Below are 24,047 nucleotides of genomic sequence, written 5' to 3'. Positions count from 1 at the left end.
GTTAGGAATATTATTATATACTTTGGATATGATTTTTGGATTCCCCTTGATGATTTTAGTCATCATTCCAAATCTTACACTACTGAGACTCTAACTTCTTAAGAGCATGACATGTGAGGATGACAGCACATGATCTCTTATAAGCAGCAATAATACAGTATGACTGAACAAATGAAGGCATTACTTGGCAATTAAAATAGCATTAGTCTCTGTAATTCTGTCTTAGTAGGCCTTATGTTTTCAGAAAAGGGCAAGTCCAATGCTTGCCAATGCAGCATATCATTTATCATTTCTGATTATGTGACATTTGAAGGTGCCTTTGTGGATGGGCTTCAATACGTACCTCTGCTGCTGTACAGTTCAGCTGGAAGATCTGTCCTTCCCCCTCCACCTGCCTGACACACAGCTTACAGGATAGGTCCACGGTGCTGAGGCTGTAACGTTCCAGAGTAAAGGTGCAGTGAAGATTCCTTTGGCATCCACTCCAGACCTGATAGAAAGGAATTTCCTGGAAGAGCACACAGTCAATAACAGAAATTACTATCTTATTCCAGTAAATGCATGATTGGTTCACTCAGCACTATATTTACAACATGTCTTTTATAATAGGCGTGTCAAATTTTAATTGGGGAATGTAGTTAACAATTAACTGGAAGTGGAATAGTGAAAAGAGAGGACGCCAAGTTCTTGGGCTATAGTGCATAATGTATAAAGAAACCTGTGAGCAGAACAGCGACTTGTTAGCAAAACATCCAACCCTCACACTACACGCTGGGAATCTGGACTCCTGTATTACACAAGCCACTAAGTGGGAGACACAGTGCCAATAACAATGCAACTTGTACTACAAGGGCCAGCTCTTGTTATTCACAAGAAGTCTATTCCTCTGCAGTAGAGGCAATCTTCGACTTCTTCCTGCAGCCTGTATTACTTCAGCACATTACGAGCATATGAGCACAGCGATCAGCTCCCTTGGGAGAGATGGGCTATGGAGTGAAACCTGGCTAATGGAAGCTGAAAGCACTGAAGAGAAGTTGTTTAGCCTGCAGGCAATGGGAAGAAGTTGCTGAACTAGCACTTTATCCAATCCATACTGAGCTTCTCACACAATGTTGCTGAGGTCTTGCCAAAGGTAACAGCCTTGGCCAGGCCAGCAGATTTATGGCACAGAATTGTGGGAAATATGGAAGCAAGGTAGCTGATGGCGAGGATAAAACATAATCCCTTATATTGTAAGCTCTCTGATCAGGGTTCTCATTCCATCATGTAATTGTTATGATAATGCCCTGTATGTGTTACTTCATCTGTACCACTCTGCGGAAGATGTTGACGCCCATGTAACTGACATTATCAATAAAGTTTTTTATGTCTGCTTGATAATAATGATAACCAAGGCCTCTATCTAATTTCACAACCCAATTACTTATATTCCACTAGAAAACAGCAGTAGAGACATTCAAATCTAAATCATACATATTAGGTACATACAATCATCTATCATTCATCTTTAATGGACTTTGTTAGCAGCGCACCCTATATAATGGGAAAATGATATCCTAGGGCCTGATTCATTAAGGATCTTAAATGAAGAGGATCCTTATTTCAGTCTCCTGGACAAAACCATGTTACAATGCAGGGGGTGCAAATGAGTGTTCTGTTTTGCACATAAGTTAAATACTGACTGTTTTTTTCATGTAGCACACAAATACTTGATAGCTTATTTGTACACTGAAATTTAAAGTTGATATGTGTGTGTGTTACATGAAAAAACAGTCAGTATTTAACTTATGTGCAAAACAGAACACTCCTTGCATTGTAACATGGTTTTGTCCAGGAGACTGAAATAAGGACCCTCTTCATTTAAGATCCTTAATGAATCAGGCCCCTACTTATTAAATAGAGACTACTTATATTTTCCTGTTTTGTAAATGCTCAGTAAAACTTATTGCCATAAGATTTTTTCCACAAAAACATAATTAAGTCACATAACTCCCATAGATTGCAAGCTTGCGAGCAGGGTCTTCTAACCTCTTTGTCTGTTTTACCCAGTTTGTTTATTAGTTTATTATGTTTGTCCCCAATTCTACGGAATATGTTGGCACTTTATAAATAAATGATGATGATGATAACTACAAATGTTAACAATATTATTAGTGCACCTCTTTGGTAAAATATCCAGAAAATGGTGGAACAGATTTTTCAGTAAAACCACCCTTAATTTGGTTATCAAAAAGAAAACGACAAAACATATACATAAAGGTAAGTATATATTTTACTGTCATTCTGAATTAAATGAGACAGTTGGTTCAGTAAAAAAATGAAGTCAAGTTAGTACTGATTTCCGAATCCAGCAACCAAACTGGATTGAATCAGCAACCAATTTGCAGGTGGAATCAGTGCTAAATCTGGAACAAATTGCTTCACAAACTGCACATTTCAATTGATTAAAATGGTTCTAAGACATTTCCTGTTTCTAATCCATTTATTTTAAAATCTGATTGATATATATTGCATTGTGTCTATAGTTGGCTCAAATAATTAGTGGATTCAGGCATATGACCTGAGACTATACCTTTATAAAAGTCATATTTAAGGAGGTGCTTTCAGTTATAGAAAGTGCATTATTTTACTAAAAATGATTTGCCCAATATTTGTGATTGGATAGCTTACCTGATATTTAGCTAACAATTTGCTTTTCCAAAGCGAGTGAGGGATGTCATGGATGGAAAGGCGGAGGTTGTGGGTACTGCCTTTAAAATGAAGAGTTTTAGGTTCATCCAATAACTGTCCTCCAACTTTCCTTTCTTGCTGTAACACTTCCTGCATGTTCACAGAGGAGAAAGATGGGTTCAGGTGGGTTTGAAAATAATCTAATTCTTTTTCTCATGTCATACATGGTAATACGAGAATTCTTAAGCTTTGTGCAATATACTGTACATGCGAGGCCTATATGACTGGAACAGTTTACCCGAGAATATTCATTAAAATAGGGAAATGTTTGAATATATCGCATGTGCAAAGTGATGTTCCAATTCAAATACAAAAGACCCAGCCCATGCATTTCTTTTGCCATTTACATCAATAGCATCATCTCCAAGAGAAACCACTGAATCCTCAGATTGCATTACATACTATTTTCTTATTATGGAAATAAGAAAGGAACTTTGCTATAAACCAGCTAGATGATAAAAATCAAATCAACCACCTAATTGTGGTGCGACCCAATGACTGTATCATAATGTCTTAGGATCAATTAAGAGTCACTGTCTGATTACCATATATCTCTAGTTATGACCACAATGCTTATTTTATTACAAACCAAAACATTTATAATTAAACTCATTAAGAGTGGCAAACAAGCTCAGGCCTAATGTTTATACACAAATTATTTTTTTAAAAAGTTTAAATAGTAAACTTTCTAATCTTACAGGTATGTGTTGCCTATACATTGTTTCTTAAGTACACACATCTGGGATTGTTCTTAAATTCTCAGTGTTTTTGTTTTGCTGTCATTACTGACATTATGAGGTGAACTTTTTTAACAGTTAACGTCTTTCGAGAACTGTTGGCTTACTGGGGTGGATAAATCCAGAGATACAGAGTCATCAATTCAACTTGCATACTCTGTTTTGAGCTTATTATCTCTTATAGGTGGGTTAACCCTTGTGGGTGGAGTGATAGGGCACTGTCCAAGCCTTACACAGCAGAATTCATTGATCCATACCTTACACTGATGAGTGTCAATATGTTTGAAACAGCCGTATGTAAACTGGACTAATCTCTCTGTATCTATGACTGTATTCATGCTGGAAAGCCGTTTATGCTGGATACATCGTTGGCCATTTGCAATTTTGATTGGTTAATGATAGTTGTTGTAAACTAACTATGAGGATGTAAATAGCTTCTGTTATTAGCAGGCTCTTACATAGGCCTCATACACATAGGTGCTGATAAGGCATCTTTCAAGTGCTGCAAATGATCAGAAAATAAGCCAAATACATCCCAAATTCCCAGCAAGTGCCAGTGCATACAGTGAGAGCGTACACCAAATGTGTCAATAAACCTTAATTGTTATGAGTGTTTGTACTTTGTTGAAAGCACCCTCACTATGCCAGAATGCGGGCGTATTATCGGAACCTTATTGGCACCCACGTATACATGGCTTAATGTGACATTTACTTACATTTCCAGAACAACAGCTTTGCAATGAAGAGTGTTTATGTTATTTAAAGAGAATGAATTCAGCTGGGTGTACCTTAAGTGCATCCTGAGTGTCATCTAAGCAGTAAACTTGAATATTGTACTCCAGAGATGTGCATGACGCTGGTCCAAATATAGCTAACTTCAGTCGTTTCGCTGATGATTTGCTAGTAGATTGTCCCACCAAGGCATAGGTGCTTAATGTTTCTGTAAGGATGTGACAAGCTTCTGATTCCATTTGGATGTAGCAAGGGGTGGTAAAATTCTCTTCTCCGACAACCACAACATCCTTTATCAACACATAACAACAGCTGTTAATTCACTGATTACGAAATAAGAACATAATACTAGAATGAGAGGAGATCACAGGTGGGAAGAGAGAGGGGATGGTGGCAATATAAAGAACCTTGTACAAAAGTGCCCAGAAACTACTCACTGTCATTCCAAACATATACATCTAAAACCACTAAACAACATTTGCCCATCACCACTAAAATACATGAATCCCAGTGCGGTGATCCAGCATGGAATACAAGTAAGCAATAAATTTACATGAACCAACATGCTTTATTGATTTAGCAAAGAATTCAATTACAGTATATAAGCTCCGAAGCCTTACCCCTAAGCTAATATAAATACACTTCTCATTTAAATTTTAGGTTCCCTCTATCACCCATCTTTGTAGGAGGATAAGGTTTAAACCTTATGAATAAGAGATGAGACAAATAAGTGAAATAAATGCATCTTCTAATTTAGATTATTAATATTGTGGATAATGTTGTACATGTAGGACACATTAACTGTTTGGCTCTCGGAATTGCAGACCATACCACACTACAGACCCAAATTACATACTGTAGGAGGTTTAATAGAAGCAAATTGCACTAAGAGATTTGCTGGAATTTGAAATCTAGCTATTAAGTATAGCTTGTGCATGCTGTTTCCTCCTTTGGCTGATACACTGTATTCATTTATGAAATACAAAACCACCCTCAATGTACTCAGAAGTCAATCGGGGACTGCTACATGGGTATACAGATTAAATTAGTTCATTGGAAAACATTAGGAAACAAGATAATATCCGCACATTGTAGGAAATACACATATCTAATCCATTTCTAAATGTGAACTCCTAAGTGTAGCGATGAAAACATTTCCTAAAAATCCATTACGTTCTCTATAAATGCACTTTAGAACACATAAAATTATTTCACTTGAGGCAATTGTGTTCTTCACTTGGAAAGAAACTAAATATACTGGATATATATTGCATTTATTTCAACCTCTTAAAAATGTTGATAATGTGCAGTATTTTATTAATTCATTAAATTATTTACTAGGTCTACTGAAAGGTCAATTGCGATAGTGAAAATTTGCATGAAATCAGGTTATGGACTGTCAAATCATCCAATATGCATCAAATGTTAGGACTAAATGCATGCAGAACATGGCATTTTGTCAGGATTTGAAGGAGGGAAATTGTGTTTTGCTATAGCTTAAAGTGCAAGTCTATAGCTTCTTTGTGGAACAGTGCAACACTAAGAGATATACAACAGTACACACAAATGGACCTGAAACTTACACCACTTTGTATATGACAAAAAGCAGTACTTTTCTAATTATTTACCTATGTCCCTTGCTCAATCTGGTGCAAATAAACTGCATGAAAGGCCTGTGAATTCCAATGTCATGCAATTAAAGGTATTAAAGGTAATAAAAAAGGAAGATAAGGTATTTGACGCTAGAATAAAGGCAGCCTGATGTCCCCATATTTTAAAGATTTATATGAAACGGTATGTTGGTAGACACGCAGTTAAAGGGCCAGGGGTGTGCAGGTGTATGGGGACATGACATAGCCTTGCTGTTTAGTAAAGTTGTCACCTGCTTATTTGAATCCCACTTTTATAAATAAAATATATATTGGCTGTGTAGACAGACCATAAAACTGTTCCATTAGGGCATAGACCTTTGTATGTGCAGACCAATAAAAATGTGTATTCTGCATATATTGATGAACTGTGCAAGCGTTGGTCTTCATAATGACCCACAAAGTGACTTGCTCAAGGGATTCATCCAGAAAGTCATTCAATGGTATTGTAATACTCAGTGCTATTAACCACTGAGCTAGTCCTTCTTTCAAAACTATGTGCTAAATATGTACAGAAATCATTGCATTTAATAATAAATATATCAAAGATGACCTACTAAAAAGCCAATGGTTAAAAAAAAACAAGCAAATACATCCTGTGATAACTTACTGGTAAGAAGCTGAGACGTTAATCCATTCTAAGAAAATCTTATTGCACCAACACAGTTTGGCCACTAAGTGTCACCAGTGGCAAAAATATACTTTTAAGTTCTCAATTCTGTTTATGACATTGTTCAAAAGTGGCACACCAAAAAGGGTGAGTACCAGAAAGTCAGAAAACCAGCTGATTTCTTGGTTACACCATATTCACTTTGCAGGCGCTCATTTTAGCTAATGCCTACAAGCAAAGATGTAAAAGTTCGAGCTATTTTAAATGTTATGTTTAATGATAAATACCATATATAATGAAACATTTGTCTCATACAATATACTCAATGTGTTACTTGTTCATTATTGAAAGTTTAGATAATATCTTGTTTAAAAGTCTATTTATGTACTTAGTATGGTATTTCATATATGAATATGCCATTAATAAAAACCCTAGAGTTCCCTGTAATTTAGGACAATATGTAAAAATATATTTTTTACAAGGAAAAAACAATGTTGTACTTAATTGGGCATTTGCTTATGTAAATCAAGTGCAATTTTCACAAAATGCTACAGTAGTTGATGTTACATAAGTTATTATTAAAACTATTATTAAAACTATGTGTAACGAAAAAGAAAACATAACCTATACATATACACTATATATTGCGAGCAAGATTTAATTGATAAGATTTCAAACAGTATAGATAAAAGACATTTCTGAAAACTAACTATGGTGGGATCAAAATGGTGGTAGTCTAGCATCTGTATTTAAAAATCCATCTTTGCCCCCAATCTGCGTATTATGCCGTGGTTTAGCCATTGGGCTAGAACCAGTTGCATTTAAGAAATCTTGTTTTTCATGGGCATAAAAATCATGTATCACAGACATAAAAGAACTCTCCTGGCATCACCTAGTTTTCCATGTTTGTCATTGTTTATTTAAGATAATGTCACGATCACAATATGAAGAATATGCGCAGGGTCTGGCTGTATTAGCTCCACTCAAACACATACAGAGTACATTTGATGCTCTCATGCCTATTCCACATGCAGAACATGCCCTGCAACAAGTGCTGGCTTGTTTTAAATTGATCATGCTTAATTTGTCCTTAGCTGCAGTTTCTAGCAGACACAGAGGCAGACCTACTCACCTCCCACTGTCCTTGCACAGACTGCTCCTTCAGTTGGATCTTCCAGTCCTCTGCATTTGTTTCAGTGCAGTGGTGCATTGTTATAATCACTGGTCTCGTCATCAATGCTCCAGGGGGCCCACAACTTACGACCGGAGTAAGAAGTGTCTGACTGTCCTCTATTGGTGGCCTGTAGTAAACAATATACAACTTAGAACGTATAAACCAAGAAACATGATATAGCTATTAATACTGTACAGATCAGCGTACAACCTAGTGTCTACCTAAAGCCTCATAGGCCACTTTTATGTAATATGCTTATTATAAAAGAAATGAGGTCAACACCCACTCTCATTATAAGGGAAAGGGAATAAACACTCATTGAAATTAGGGGGTTGTTTCTACATTTAATTTTTCTACAGTTCTAAGTAAAATAAATAAATACATGTAATTCTGCACAGTGAGCTTCAGTGCTTTGCGTATTTGTATTCATTAATGCAATTGGAAATTTAAAAGTGGCGGAATAAAAAATTTAATGGGAATGTAGGTGAATGGAATGTGATAGTTTTACAATGAAAGCAGTAGGAGAGGTGGCGGTATAGCGTACCACCGTATACACCCCCACTGCGACCACTGCATTAGTGTGAATCAAAACAATGTCGCCCAGTCTCCAAATAATTATTATAAATAACAATGTTCTTCCATGGCAGTGTTAAGTCTAATCTTGTACTCACTAAGAAAGACATATATTAGATTATGTTCCTATAAAGTTACCAGACTGTGTAAATTGACAGATAGCTCCCCTCTGTCCACACATTGCTGATTATATAACAGAAACATGTAGTATCAGATGGAGGAATTGTAAGTGATCAATGGATAACTCTGACCTTGCAAAGCCTGCAATTTGCATTGGCGTACAAATATGGAGATGACGCAAATGTGTTTTGTGATCAAAACTACAGCTGTACAACATACTTTAATCAACTACTTTATATAACTATACATTTCAACTGGAATAATTTTACCTAAACATAAAATGTAACTATTGCCCGAAAACTTACTTCAGACAAATAATGTCTTTCAAAATAATAGGGGCAGTACGGTGGCGTAGTGGCTAGCACTTCTGCCTTACAACACTGGGGTCATGAGTTCCGGTTTCCTCCCGCACTCCAAAATCATACTGGTAGGTTAATTGGTTGCTAACAAATTGACCCTAGTCTGTCTGTGTGTGTATGTTAGGGAATTTAGACTGTAAGCCCCAATGGGGCAGGGAGTGATGTGAGTGAGTTCTCTGTACAGCGCTGCGGAATTAGTGGCGCTATATAACTAAATGGTGATGATGGTGAATAATGGTTTGCAAATTAATATCCTCTTATTCCAAATAACTTTATGTGAGTCATACATAAGGCTTTTTGCTTTCAATTGTCTTGTCTAGATGATTATTAATACAATCTTTCTACGTGAACATATCTTATGAAATTCTGACTGTTAAAAAGTCTAGTGTCCTAAAAGATCGCATTTGGGCTAGTGTATGCAAAATGATTTTTAAAAAAACAACAACCATGTTTATTGTGTAATAAGGCAGTACTCTAGACATCAATATATCCTACAGGTCAGCTAACCAATCATAAAAATAACAGTAAAAAAGTAAACATTTTATAGACTATAGCAAACAGCAATAAGCCACATCTAACAAAGCTGGTTCAAATAATGCAGATATTATGACATGTTGACATAGATGGTATTATGTATACCTTAAAAGTTACAGCCACCTCGTTTACTCAGGAAATAATTTAAAGTTGTTTGTTGCTCCAATTCTGGGTTAAGGCTATATGTGGGATAATAGTAGTAGTAGCAATTTGAGGGTTCCCTCCAATGACCTCTAGCCATACACACAATATAACCAGCAATGCCCCAAGCTTGTTATTACCTACAACCTTAGTGCCAATTTTAAAAAACTATAAAACAAACAAACAAAAACCTTGAGGGCAACAAGGCCAACAATACTACACAGCCCTAGCGCAGAGCAAAAGTTCCGAAAAACAAAGCCCTGGCAGCCGCCTACTAGATATCTGCGCCATGTACTGGGATGATCATCTAGAGGGTCTGGTGACATTTTGCACATTTTGTGGAGATTACACGTGGAACATCAGCTCATCACCACAGAGATCTGCTTACTAAGTCATACTCCCCCTTCCTGGCAGAAACACGACTTAAGTGTGCCGAGGTCCAGATCATGGCGGTACATTGTGCGCTCACTGTGACTGCAGAGGTGACATCCGACATCTCTACTTGTCACGAGAAACGTTGGCCTCAAAAGTCTATTTTGCAGTGCAAGTAATCCCTGCTCGACGTTGCCATATTTATGCAGAAGTCTTTCCTACAGCCCAAACCACTGACTTTAATCAATAAATAAGCTGCCTTTTTAGAAGCAGTGTATCATCATCATCATCATCATTTATTTATATAGCGCCACTGATTCCGCAGCACTATACAGAGAACTCGCTCACATCTGCCCCATTGGAGCTTACAGTCTAAATTCTCTGACATAAACAGAGAGAGAGAGAGAGAGAGAGAGAGACTAGGGTAAATTTGATAGCAGTCAATTAACCTACCAGTATGTTTTAGGAGTGTGGGAGGAAACCGGAGCAACCGGAGGAAACCCACGCAAACACGGGGAGAACATACAAACTCCTCACAGATAAAGCCACAGTCGGGAATTTAACTCATGACCCCAGTGCTGTGAGGCAGAAGTGCTAAACACTAAGCCACCGTGCTGCCCCATCACTATAAAAAACATTTGCATATCCTTTACCTATGTATTCATTACTCCTTAAAAAATAATTCTCTCCCTCTCCCTCTATATATATATATATATATATATATATATATTTATATATATATATATATATATATATATATATATATATGAAACTACTACCCACTTTGGGAAAGATCACTATGACAGCTGAAAGCTAGCGAAGGCTGGGTAGTTGGGTTTGTAGAGGTGAGCAATTCCATATAGCCTACTCATATACCACTTCCAAAGAGTTGAACAAAAGACACTCACATGGGGTTTTAAAGAAAGTGCTCCCGGTTTTATGTTTAGTTTCATGTATAGTAAATGTACCATCACTGAACCATACGTTACAAATGGCCAGCAATGAGCGATGTACTTCTTGCTATCTTACTCTTAAGTGTATTTCAAGACTTTGTTTAGTTCAAGTGGCTTTCTGTTGTAATCCAAACAGTCTCTCTTTAATGACCTCAGTGCCACTTTTATAGTGGAGACAGCCACTTGAGAAATATGATCATCTTGACAAGCGCAGAGCAAAGTGGAGATCACCAGGGACTGGATTCGGTGGCAGCCACATATTACACCAAGAACATAAAATTATACTGTGACTAAAGTCAGTGACAGAATGTCAGAAATGCAGGAAGAAAAGAGACTTCTCTACAAAACACAGTCACAATAATAAATAAAAGCTTTAAAAATGGTCCAGTCGAACAAATGATTTTGATCAACTTGAAAAGCTATTTTCATAAAAGCATTGCCGTTTTTAGAGGCAGTTGTTAGCAACAACACAATCTAACTAAGGTAGACAAAAGAAATCACTCCAAAATGATGGGCAACAACTGTAACTATCCTAATATGTTTCTGTTGTGCTAATAAACTTAATCTAACTCTGAAATATGTACTATGTGTACGTAGAGCTGAAAAAACATCACATATCTTCTCTGGCTATTTAAAACAAATGAAAAAAAAATGCCTGCAGTAAATAACAATTAAACACAATGAATAACATGACCACCTGTAATCCACAGAGACCATGCCCCAATCTTCACAACCCCACCCACAATTCTGATGACCCTATTCCTCCCATACATAGGCAACAACCCAATTTTGGTTATGGTAAAAAGAAAATGAGGGCTGTTCCACAAAATTGTGGTTTAATAGTTTATATCAAAAATATGTAAAAGAACCTTCGGCAAAGTGGAGCATTGAGCTGTAGAATTAATCCACTTCTGAAAAACTGTATGTAATATTCTAAGTAACTAAAATCGCAGATTAATTCAAAAGGCAAACTTAAATGGACAACGCAGCAAGCAGTGTCAAGCCTACATAGAGGCTCATTATGACTTTATAGATGTGTACAGTAATGACAAAATTATACAAATTATTTGATAAAAGCTCTCATGAGCAGGGCCCTCTTTCCTTGTGTGCTCCTTCTACTGTTCCTTCACCCTCTGTACCTCTTGGCCTGCTTCGCTAGCCCTGTTTTCCCTGTTTTCTTAAGCTTCGGCCTTCTTCTCGCTGATTTCTACCATCCCTTTCACTATCTGTCCCAGAAATAATCTGATTTGCTTTACCTTGTTACCTGTGTTTGTATATATTTTTGTATCATGTTGTGTCTTGGTTCTGTTTTCTGTATATCTAATGTATGGTGCTGCGGACCCTTTGTGGCGCCTTATAAGTCAAAGATAATAATAATAATAATAATAATAATAATTATTATTTCCAGGAGTATATTTGATTTGAATGTTTTTTAAAGCTTGTTTTTTTTAAGCCTCAACATGTAAACATGAGCATTATATTGCCATTTAGCATAATGAACTGTTTCTACTGTAAAAAAAAGTCTATTAGAAACAGCAGTTAAAGAAGTAGGTCAAAAGAACATTAGCACTGGAAGTTTTGAATCACACATTTGAGTATTGGATGGACTCCCAATACAGTACATGCTTCGTTGAGATGTATGAAGATTAGACTGTGTCCATAAACCAATTCATTGTGAAGAATGCATCTGTACTACACAGTTACATGAAAATAATAAGTTTTGGCAGCACTGCCACTTGAATAATAATCTTCTGCATTGATCTGGTTGAACAGGAATAGGCAAGCCTATAATAAAGCTTGTGCGCATAAAGGGGCTATGACAGTACTGTATATACATTAAAGACATAAGGAAACAGTTCAACTAAGATAATGTTACTGAAACAAAAATATATTGGGTTACAAAACTATTTAAAAAATATGTATATTTGACAATAAGCGATAACATTTGTGTACCAAAAACAAAAGCCTAGAATTAATTAAAAACTGTAAAATGAAGTTTTTCGACTTAATATAATCTTCTAATCTATTTTCTCTGGTGTTCTTTTTATTGACATTTAACCTTTTTGTCTTCTTAGTAGAACTCTCATAAAGTTTATATTGTCTTCTCAACAGAAAGGATTGCATATATGTATTATATGTTTGATATTGTGTTGCTATGATCCATGTGCAAATCATTTAAATAAGCACTGTCCAGATGTATCACTATTTTCCATTGAAACGCTTTCCTACCTATGTTCTAGTGTATAGTCACATGTATTCAGTGCTGCTGGGGGTATTCTAATCAATATGCACAACAGTTACCCCCCAAAAATGTGGGATTGAGTCAACAATGGTTAAAACCTAAATTTAACTTCCACCATGTGCAAGAATAGTAATAGTGCTAGGTACAAAATGTTCTATACCATGAGGGCTTTAATATTATAATCACTTGGAACAATGAAGCATTCCACGGCAAGTAGAAACTAGATTTTTTTATAAGATATTAAACTGAAAATCCAAAACTGTTTACATTTTCAGCAGGACTCTCTTGTGATGTGTTGACTTGTACACCAAGGAGGTAATTTTCAATGCACTAAACTGCTGCGGCACACTACAAAATGCCCTTTTTTCTACGTCACGTGATGTGCACTGGTGCGTCTGGTTTTTCAATTACAGGCAGAGGTTTGTCGGGCGAAATGGCAGAGTGTGCGTCGGGTAATGGGAGGAGTTGGGGTGGAGTGAGAGTGTTTACTTACTAAGTGCACACCTTAGTAAAATAAGATTTTGTTTTTCGGAGTGAGATTATTAAAATTTTATAAATGGGTGAGCACTCTTTGTTGGTATCTGTGTCAGAATAGTTCTAGATAGCAGGTGCATAATTTAACATCATTTAGACAAGCATACAGTCATGGCCAAAAGTTTTGAGAATGACACAAGTATTGGTTTTCACAAAGATTGCTGCTTCAGTGTTTTTAGACCTTTTTATCAGATGTTGCTATAGTATACTGAAGTAAAATTACAAGCATTTCATAAGTGTCAAAGTGTTTATTGACAATTACATTAAGTTTATGCAAAGAGTGAATATTTTCAGTGTTGACCCTTCATTTTGAAGACCTCTGCAATTCGCCCTGCATGCTGTCAATCAACTTCTGGGCCACATAATGACTGATGGCCGTCCATTCTTGCCTAATCAATGCTTGAAGTTTGTCAGAATTTGTGGGTTTTTGTTTGTCCACCTGCCTCTTGAGGAGTGACCACAAGTTCTCAATGGCATTAAGGTCGGGGGAGTTTCCTGGCCATAGACTCAAAATTTCGATTATCTGATCCCTGAGCCATTTAGTTATCACTTTTGCCTTATGGCACTGTGCTCCATCATGCTGGAAAAGGCATTCTTCATCACCAAACTGTTCTTGAATGGTTGGGAGAAGTTTCTCTTGGAGGATATTTTGGTACCATTCTTTAATGTTAGGCAAAATTGTGAGTAAGCCCACTCCCTTGGCTGAGAAGCAACCGCACACATGAATGGTCTCAGGATGCTTTACTGTTGGCATGACACAGGACTGATGGTAGCGCTCACCTTTCCTTCTCCGGACAAGCATTTTCCAGATGTCCCAAACAATCTGTAAGGGGATTCATCAGAGAAAATGACTTTACCCCAGTCCTCAGCAGTCCAATCCCTGTACCTTTTGCAGAATATCAGTCCGTCCCTGATGTTTTTCCTGGAGAGAAGTGGCTTCTTTGCTGGCCTTCTTGACACCAAGCCATCCTCCAAAAGTCTTTGCCTCACTGTGTGTGCAGATGCACTCACACCTGCCTGATGCCATTCTTGGACAAGCTCTGCACTGGTGGTGCCCCGATCCCGCAGCTAAATATGGCACTTGCTGAACATTCCTGGGCACCATGAAGCCTTCTTCACAACTATTGAACCTCTCTCCTTGAAGTTCTTGATGATCCAATAAATGGTTGATTTAGGTGCAATCTTACTAGCAGCAATATCCTTGCTTGTGAAGCCCTTTTTGTGTAAAGCAATGATGACTCACGTGTTTCCTTGCAGATAACCATGGTTAACAGGGGAAGAACAATGATTTCAAGCACTATCCTTCTTTTTTTAAGCTTCCAGTCAATCCGCATGACAGAGTGATCTCCAGCCCTGTCCTCGTCAACACTCTCACCTGTGTTAACGAGAGAATCACTGACCTGATGTCCTTTGGTGGCAAGGCTGAAATGCAGTGGAAATGTTGTTTTTGTGATAAAGTTCATTGTCATGGTAAAGAGGGACTTTGAAATTAATTGCAATTCATCTGATCACTCTTCATGACATTCTGGAGTATATGCAAATTGCCATCATAAAAACCGAGGCAGCAGACTTTGTGAAAAATAATATTTATTTCATTCTCAAAACTTTTGGCCATGACTGTAGATGTATTCAAACTATAACGTCTATTTTAGCCCATGTGTTTTTTATTTGCTCTATTCTAACCCATTAGAGTGTTCATGTAGATGTACAGGAGTTAGTCAAAACACAGGGGGTTTTTTGCTTACAGTCTATGTATTATATCTATTGCCAAATAAAATATAGAACACAGTCTTAAAATAATATTGTAAACAAAAAAAAATCTAGATTTTCTAAAAATATCAATAAGAAAATTCAATTAAAATGTTATATTATAAAGCAAATTTCAAAAGATTTTTCCTTTGACATTGACTAATGAAAGCAAGACTATAGCCCTGCTATCATCTTGGTTTGTTTTGTCAGTAGAAATCCTTTAATCAACAAGTACATTGTGTCAATGACTTTCAAGGTGAACTGTGGTTAATTTAAAACATTTTTTTTCATTTCAGATTATTCTGTTCCTATGGAACGCCTATATATTTCCATTTTCTTAATTCAGCCACACTTGCACATTCCATTTACAGATACACTGACCCTAGTATTTTATTGTCAATGTTCAGAGTATCTACTAAACAAAATACGAAATAGCAATGAGTGCACCTGGCAGAAGAATAAGGGCATCCATTATAAGTGGAAAATTGTTCCACAGACCATACCCCAAGGTGATCTTACTGCAGTAGCTCATGCAACTGTTATATGGCATGGGAACTTAGGTGGGCCTGGACTCTGTGAAGTTATATGTAGTAATGCCCCCTCAGACTGGCTGTCTATTGATTTAATCAGTTAGTTAAAGGGGATGCACATGGAGCTGAGATATTACCACAATGGTGAAGGTGGTGTCTTCTTCTTCATTGGACATACCTGAAAAGGCAAGTGTCAACTTTGGAACTTAGCTAGGAAGAGACTTATAGAATTTGTGATGACATCAAAGTTTTCTATTGGTTAATCATTTCTATGTGTGCCCTTGCCAGAACAAGTCACCCACGCAGATCAAAACTCAACAAATACTAACAAAATGACTGCATAGAAATGAAAACAGCAAATGATCACCACCTGATTTCCTGGAAGGAAAGTCTAGATTGCCCTTCTCCTCTGAGCAGGATTTACTTTTGGAGTCCTAGAATGCAGACTTGTATGCATGGGACTCCAGGGCTTCAAATTCCTTGTGGTATCGGCGACCACACGGTACAGAACTCATTAAGTTCCGTGCTGACCACGGACGCTGCAGAGAGTAGCCGGGCACCGGAGCAGGACGGAGGCAGCTGCTCAGCCCCATAGCTGTAGCAGCCTCTGGATATAATACAAATTAGCTCTGCTCTTGCAGTGTATAAAATTGTATGCATAATGCAGTTTTGTTTCTCATCCAAGAGTGGCAAAAATAAACCTGCCTATCCATCTCCAAGTATATATAGCATACTGGTTTCTCATTCGGTTATAATGACAGCTTTTAAACACACATACAAACGTGTAATGAAACGTAAAAAATGAAGGGCAAAAACCTAACAAGCTCTTTCATTTCTGCATCAAAAAAGCAGATTTGCTTCTCTCCACGCAAGAATTGACCTCCACTGTTGTGCCAGTGATCTTTGCATATTACTAAAATGCTACAACATAGGCGGTTACCTCATGTTTTCTCTCCTGTGCACCGTCACATACATTTCATACACTCTACCCTGAGGGACGGCCCCAGCAGGAATCAGCAAGCTCACGCCTAAAGAATACAAAGATAAAAGAAACAAACAGAGAAATCAATTAAATAATAGGAAATTATACTTGTCAGGAGAAAACAGGCAATTTATGTTTCAAACTTGCATTCATGTTTTCATAAAAAGAAGTCATTTTACAGGGCAATGTTGGATTTAAGTCTTCAAAGTGAAGATGAGAGATGTTGCCATGGCGATTGAAGCCCTACTTATGGCTCTCAAAAGCAAAATAATTGGTATAAGGTGCAATGCTAGGAACAGACTGAAAAAGAAACATTTTTTTTTTTTAAAGAAAAACAAACATTTAGTCTTATGCTGTAACAACACAAACAATGGAAACTAATGAGAGAAAGTTCAATGTATTAATAGTTTTCATTCCGGCTGAAAAAGGGAACCAAAGTTAACCAGGGTTTTCATTTGGAGGCCTGCATGTATGCTCTAACGTGTTGTGTCAAGAAGAACTAATGCAGGGTATTCAGCATCAAGAGTTGAGAATGTTGGCTGATTTTTACAGTAAGTGTAAATGACTTGGCCTGGAAGTGGTTTATTTAGTTTCTGTGGGCTAGATTTACTAAGCTGCGGGTTTGAAAAAGTGGGGATGTTGCCTATAGCAACCAATCAGATTCTAGCTTTCATTTATTTAGTACTTTCTACAAAATGACAGCTAGAATCTGATTGCTTGCTATAGGCAACATCCCCACTTTTTCAAACCTGCAGCTTAGTAAATCTAGCCCTATGTCTTTTGCACCATATTTATCAATCATATGACAACATATTCATTGCCCTGATACATTCCACAAGTGCCCCAATGCTGAAATTATTGGCATCAAAACAGTTTTGAAATTCCATAAACAGAATTAAGGCAAAAAAAGTGCTCTGGAGGCAGACATAAAAGTGGTGCTTCAAATCCTTGAGGGATTATTCACAACTATCCACTTTGATTCTTTGCATATGTTAATAAATACATGAGTCAAGGTTGCACTTGTCACCATTGTGTTTTAAATAAGTTTAATGCCATACTTAAAATTGTTTTTGCAATAGATTATATTGTATGTTATATTGTATATTGTATAGATTATATTACATTGATTATATTGTACACATGGAAAGTTCATGGAAAACACGTTAAAAACTAAAACAGGTCTGAAGTGCACACAAATTTTCTGCATTTTACCCATTTACCCAGCACATATGTGTGATCGAGCCCTGCAGGTTATTGCCATTTTTGTGTGCCTACACCTCACATAAGATTGCCTTTTAACTGTATGTGAATATCTAATTTTTAGAAAATTTTGTTTGATATTTTTACACTCCAAATAAGTGGTGGACTTTAATAGGGGCTTATGTTACGACCTGCCAGGTCTCAGTACAATAAGGAACCCATAACTCTGGCAATAACCAACCTGAGGACCCACCAAAATCTGTCTAATTCTTTGTATTTTTATCAAAGACTGAGTCTGAAGATTTGTTTTTTTTCATCCAGGCCTGAAGTGCTGTGCATGATGGGAGGGCGTACACATGTGCGTCTCTCCTCCTCCGCTGGATATTTCAGCAGCTCTTACCAGGTTGCAGTCGCTGTCAAAGTGCTACATGCAGTGACATCATCAGTGAGAGACGGTGCTCAGCAGAGAGCTTCTTCTCATGGCACTGCAGTGGTCTTGTCCATCGAACAAAACAGCAGCTTCGAAAACTATGGTGGGTAGGTGTGTGTGAAGGGGGCTGGGGTGAGCTAGGGTCTTGGGCTATACATGACAAAAGGAGAATGGTGGGATATGCCCCCCCCAGCTCTCCTCATGTCACATATGGACCCCACCCTTCTCCACTGCACCATATACCCTCCAACCTCCATCCCATTATCACGTGATAGGGAGTGTAGGGGTCATACATGACAATGAAAAGGCAGGTGGGGGTAATATATACGACAAGGGTTACGAGAGTGTGGGGCATATCTTAAAAGGGGAGGGAATAATGGGTGGGGGGTAACATGTGATAAGAAGAGTTGAGGTGGGGTGCATAATGTGCCCCAGAGCTACTTGTCAAATGTACAAAATCTGGATTGCCATATCAGATTGCCATATCCTGCCGGATAATGTACATTTGACATGTTGTCGAGACTCACATGTGGTGAGCTTCTATGATGTACGTACCGCCCAAGTCCCCAGATCATCTTAATCCACCGCCAGAACACGTTTTATTGGATGTCATACTATTTTAAACCTGCGGCTATTTCAAATGCTGCCATCCATGGTCCTAACATTGACAATCCAAATTCTACCACATACCTGAATTAGGAATAATTAGGTGGCCCCCTAGTGAATTGAATGTTCCAAAGGCAGTGCAGGACGGATCTGTTTGCCTTGCTAAGCTTTGGTTCTTCATATTGAGAGTGTCGTTCTCCAGCAGGGACTGTGTAATTTGAGGAGAAAGTTTCGATGCATAATCAGACAAATCATCTTGAGGCGTTACTGCACCAGAGGAGTTGTACACTTTGATTTTCAAGTTAGGAAGTGGGTCTAGGAGAGGTGAATTGGTCATTGGGATCTTATCAGAGACATCGTGCAGAGCATAGACAGGCCCTCTGTACATTGCTGCGGCAGATGTTAGGTCTGGTGGAATTGCCAGTAGATCTAAACACAAACATAATCATGATTAGATGATCAACAAGTGTAATAATAAAAAAAAATCATGATGTCAGTTTTGACATTTTCAAGTCTAATAGTACATATGTAAATTAGTATATCTCTATCTATCTATCTATCTATCTATCTATCTATATCTATATCTATATCTATATCTATATCTATATCTATATATATATATACATACAGGGGTAGCAGGGATGCAGGGGGGCAGCGTTACAGTGGCAGCAGGAGAGGATCGAGGGGGAGCAGGGCAGCGTTACAGTGGCAGCGGGGGAGGATCGAGGGGGAGCAGGGCAGCGTTACAGTGGCAGTGGGGGAATCGAGGGGGAGCGGGGCAGCGTTACAGGGGCAGCGGGGGGGATGCAGGAGGAGCGGGGCAGCGTTACAGTGGCAGCGGGGGGGATCACGGAGGAGGGGGACAGGCACAGTGGCAGCGGGGGGGCGATTGCAGGGAGAGTGTGCTGCCCGGCTGCTTTAAAATACGGTATATATATATATATATATATATATATATATATATATTTATATAGATGTAGATATATATAGATAAATATAGATATATATATATATTTTAAAAAAAATTGTTTGTTTTTCTGGCCTTTCATGGAGACAATCAACTCACTAGCCAATCTCTTAAATTACCTAGTATCTGTTGCCATCTCTCAATTCAGTATAGTTTGCCCCAATGTAGTCATGTACTGTACAATATGTCTTACACATGCAGCCTTGTCATGTCCTGTAAACATGTCTGGTTTTCAAAGTACACAATACACTGAATTAAGCACTCTGCAGTTTCCAGATACTGTACAGTGTGGGTGAGAAAGTCATACTTGCTGTTCATCTGAAATGCATTGTACTTCCTGTGAAAGCTATTATGTGATGAGGAAATTTAATTTGCCCATTAAGCCTTCCACGAGTGAAGCATGTCACATGAGGAAATGTTCCCTTCGGTTTTATGTTTTTTCCTGTGGGACAGCACATTAAATGGCAGACATGTTTATTTAATCTATTCTGAGGCAACAAGTGGGAAATGAGAGAGTTATTTGCTTTGTATACAGATATAAACAGGGTGGAGGGATCCAGCACCTGTACAGTAAGGGTCCTTTGTTTGACAATGAGAGGAATGTATTTGAAAAACAAAATAAAATAAACATTTCTTATTCAGATTTTGGACCACTGTGATTACTCTGTCAAATGTGAGGGAAACCTAGCTGTCAAATCTGACACAACTGGAGTCAATTTAGTGACACATTGCAAGCACATAGCATGGCGGCTTTAGACAACGCCAATCATTTCCACACTCTTTTGAAAGCCTTCTGCTTGGTCTACTCCATGACTAAACCTGCCATCGTATCTGGTGATGGGCAAATGTAATTTTCAACCATATGCAGTGTGTGGTACACATCTAATCCTGCTCTTGCCAAGCATTACAGATGACACTTTCCCTGCACATAGGACATGGGATATTTTTTTTTCCGATTAAGTCTGTGCTTTTTATAGAAAATGTTTTTATAACACTGTGCCTGCTTTAACATGCTGGGTATAATTTTCAGTATCTTATTGTCATTCTGTATATTGTAGCCATTGACATTGTGGATCATAAGATCATGTCATACTGTGGAGGTTATTGGGAGCAAGTCTGCCATACATTACATGCATAAATACCCCTGCCAAGCAGAAAAGTGTCTCAGGAAAATATCTATAAATCCCGACACCTAACAGATTATTTGTTGGCAAAGGTTATTTTTATGACATTTCTTGTGCCAGCGACTCTACATGTGTCATCATTTAAGCTAGCAGTGTTTGGTCAGTAACACCTTAGTCAGTTATGCATTTAATATGGCCATTGCTAAAAAGTTCTGGCTATATGCTATATACATATTGTAGTAGCAGTAGCATAGTTGCCAGCATTTAAAATAATTGTTAATTAGTAGATATATGTACAGCAGACACATCAAACATGGTACTGTCTAGTTGACCCTGGGGACTACAATCCTAATCATGAAGGGTCTGAGTCATTAAGGAAAGTAAGGCAAAAATAGGAGTAAATGTTCTCCGGGACAAACCATGTTACAATGCAAGGGGTGCAAATTAGTTTATTATTTTGCAAATAAGGAAAATACTGGCTGTTTTTTCATGTATCGATCAAATACCTGATAGCTTTATTTTTACACTGAAATTTGAAGTTGATCTAGGACATGCCCTACCCCAACTATAAATCTGTCCTCACATTTTATATTTATCTCCCCCTCCAATGCACCATGGTTTTGCCTAGGCGCAAAGTTACTCCCTTTTTTATGCTTTGGTAAGTTTACTGGATTTGACTACAAAGTAATATTTTTGCATTTTAAATAATCCACATACATATTCACTTTTAGGGTTCACAAAATAAAAATAACTATTGGTAGGAATTGCATCCAATATTGAGCATAAGAGGAACTGGTCTGTGAGGTTGGACAATATTGAAAAATAGACATATCCAGGAGGAAATCTTCAAAACCCAGGATTTACCGTTTACTTAAAGTAATTATTATGGTAACAATACCATCTAATAATGAAAAAATACATTTAAATAGGTAGTGATGTAATGTAATAATTCTATAATACGAAAAGTGTTGCAAAATCATAGTGACTATATAGTACAGAGAAAGCACATATGTGGATTATATAACTATACTTCAGTGCTTTTTATATGACTGTTTCCTCAATAACCATTTCACCACTCACCTTGTCTCGCAGCTTTAATGTTGACAGCTTGGAACCCACCATTTAGAGCAGAAGTGTCAATAATGTCAGACTCAAAACCGCGGTGGTTCTTCCGATAGACAAACAAGGCTACAATGACTGAGATGGCGAGGCACACGATCACAGCAATGACGATGCCGACATACAAGGCTACGTTGTCTGAGCTTGGAGCAGCTAAAGGAAGGACAACAAAATATATGTTAAAGGAAGTGGTTCTAAGACAACCACCTACCCTTTCCAAATAGAAACACAACATTGTATAAATATTACTCTTTTTAAATAGTAGCGAAAGCTTCAAATATACAATAGTATCTATTCTTTTTTATTGTGCTTTTCATTTTAATAATAATATTTCTGCTGTTAAATAAAAAGCCATTACTGCAGCAGAAGGATATCTACATTTTATTGTCAGCATTGATAATATAGCTCCACCTTATTACTTGACTGAGACCCTAATGACATCAGCTTCTTTGTATTTGAAGCTCATCAGCAGGGAGGTGAAGGCAACCTCATTATGTTTTTCCCATAGACTGGAGTACGAACTTCTCTTAGATGAATGTTGAAGTGCCATGTATGACATCATCGCTTAAAACAGATGTTTAATCTAAAGGCACCCTTTCCCAAAACAAAACAGGTCAAGTACTATTTATAATCCATTGTACCCATTCCCTGCATAAGTGTTTGGTTGTTCAAACTGTAAAATTTTTCAATAAATATGGTTTATATTAACAGGAAATAGGCATCTGACTACAGACAAACAGATATTAGATTACACGATTTCTTTCTCTGAAACATAATGGGGGGCAAAAAGGTGTAACATCTCAAAGCCATACAAATCAGGTGTTTGCTTTAGTTTTCCAATCTGCAGAAATTCCGGAATCTGGTTGCTATGGTTACACTATTGTTTCCCACTACCATTACCTGTGCACCAGTTTGCACAAGTGTCCCCCAATGAAAGTAACGTATGATTTGCTTTTTCGTTTTAGTTGTGTTCTGTTACAGGCGTGGAGTATTTATTGCAACTCCCCTGTCTGCACTCAATAAATATTCTCCACCATTTGCGGCATGACATCACTCTCTTTAAATATATATCACAATGACATATTTAACACACTCTGTTGATTCAAATAATTTCTAGATATAGCAAGAACTTTACATAACAGTGACATAGGGACAGTGGTTGCTGCAGACACAAATGCAATGGGGCTCAGAGAAAGTCGTCTGGGCTGCAAATCTTTATGCTCCACTGATTGTTTATCTGTGAATGTTGACTTGCTGGTCATAACTGCCGTCATACAGCCCTGGGAATATTTGTCTCCCTCTCTCCTACCATTACTACAGTTCAGGTGGTACAATACCACCTCTTCCTCCTGGAAGCTTCATATGTGTGATAGTTCTGGGCTCATTCAAGACTATGAATGTTTAACTGATCATAGAAACCCGCATAACATCTCTGTAATGACCAAGATGCTTATAGCTCACCCATGGGTGTGGTAAGAGCCCTAATGCTCTCAGCATGGGGCTGGGTATCAGTAGAGGGGAGAACTGCACGTTTTTTTGCGGCCAACACTCCCTAAGGAATCCAGCCCCACTTGCCATTATGGCAAATGGGGGTTCCCCTGCTATAGTGTCACCAGCTCTGGCTGGCTTGCCTAGTGTAGGTGATCGTAAAATCGGGGGGAACCCGCACCCCCACCCTTTTCCCCCTGATTTTGCGATCACCAGCACTAGGGTTAATATTGTTTGGAGCTGTGCAGGAGCTGACAAGTACATATGTACCTGCAGCGTCCTGTGTAGTAGAGCTGAACAGAGCAGTCCTGCACCCGAATTCGACAGGGCATGTATCTAGAGATCCGTGCCTTGATGAATTGGGGCGAGCATAAAGCCTAAATACATGTGTA

General features: G+C 37.9%; 1 protein-coding gene across 2 annotated transcripts in view; it reads right to left on the bottom strand.

The window, feature by feature from the left end:
* The window catches only part of UNC5C (unc-5 netrin receptor C), a 270,066-nt gene that overhangs the window by 9,102 nt on the left and 236,917 nt on the right, over positions 1 to 24,047 (bottom strand). For both annotated transcript variants that reach the window (XM_075201521.1, XM_075201530.1), the window contains 7 exons: positions 22,129 to 22,320; positions 19,042 to 19,386; positions 16,680 to 16,767; positions 7,591 to 7,759; positions 4,256 to 4,489; positions 2,671 to 2,820; positions 344 to 508 (listed from right to left, as the gene is read on the bottom strand). In XM_075201521.1, coding sequence (XP_075057622.1) covers positions 344 to 508; positions 2,671 to 2,820; positions 4,256 to 4,489; positions 7,591 to 7,759; positions 16,680 to 16,767; positions 19,042 to 19,386; positions 22,129 to 22,320 — 1,343 coding nt within the window. The remainder of the gene's footprint in view (positions 1 to 343; positions 509 to 2,670; positions 2,821 to 4,255; positions 4,490 to 7,590; positions 7,760 to 16,679; positions 16,768 to 19,041; positions 19,387 to 22,128; positions 22,321 to 24,047) is intronic.

This window comes from Mixophyes fleayi, chromosome 1, assembly GCF_038048845.1.
Source record: "Mixophyes fleayi isolate aMixFle1 chromosome 1, aMixFle1.hap1, whole genome shotgun sequence".
Lineage (NCBI taxonomy): Eukaryota > Metazoa > Chordata > Amphibia > Anura > Limnodynastidae > Mixophyes > Mixophyes fleayi.
Note: the sequence above shows the minus strand (reverse complement) of the source record. Positions and strands in the feature narration are given on the sequence as shown.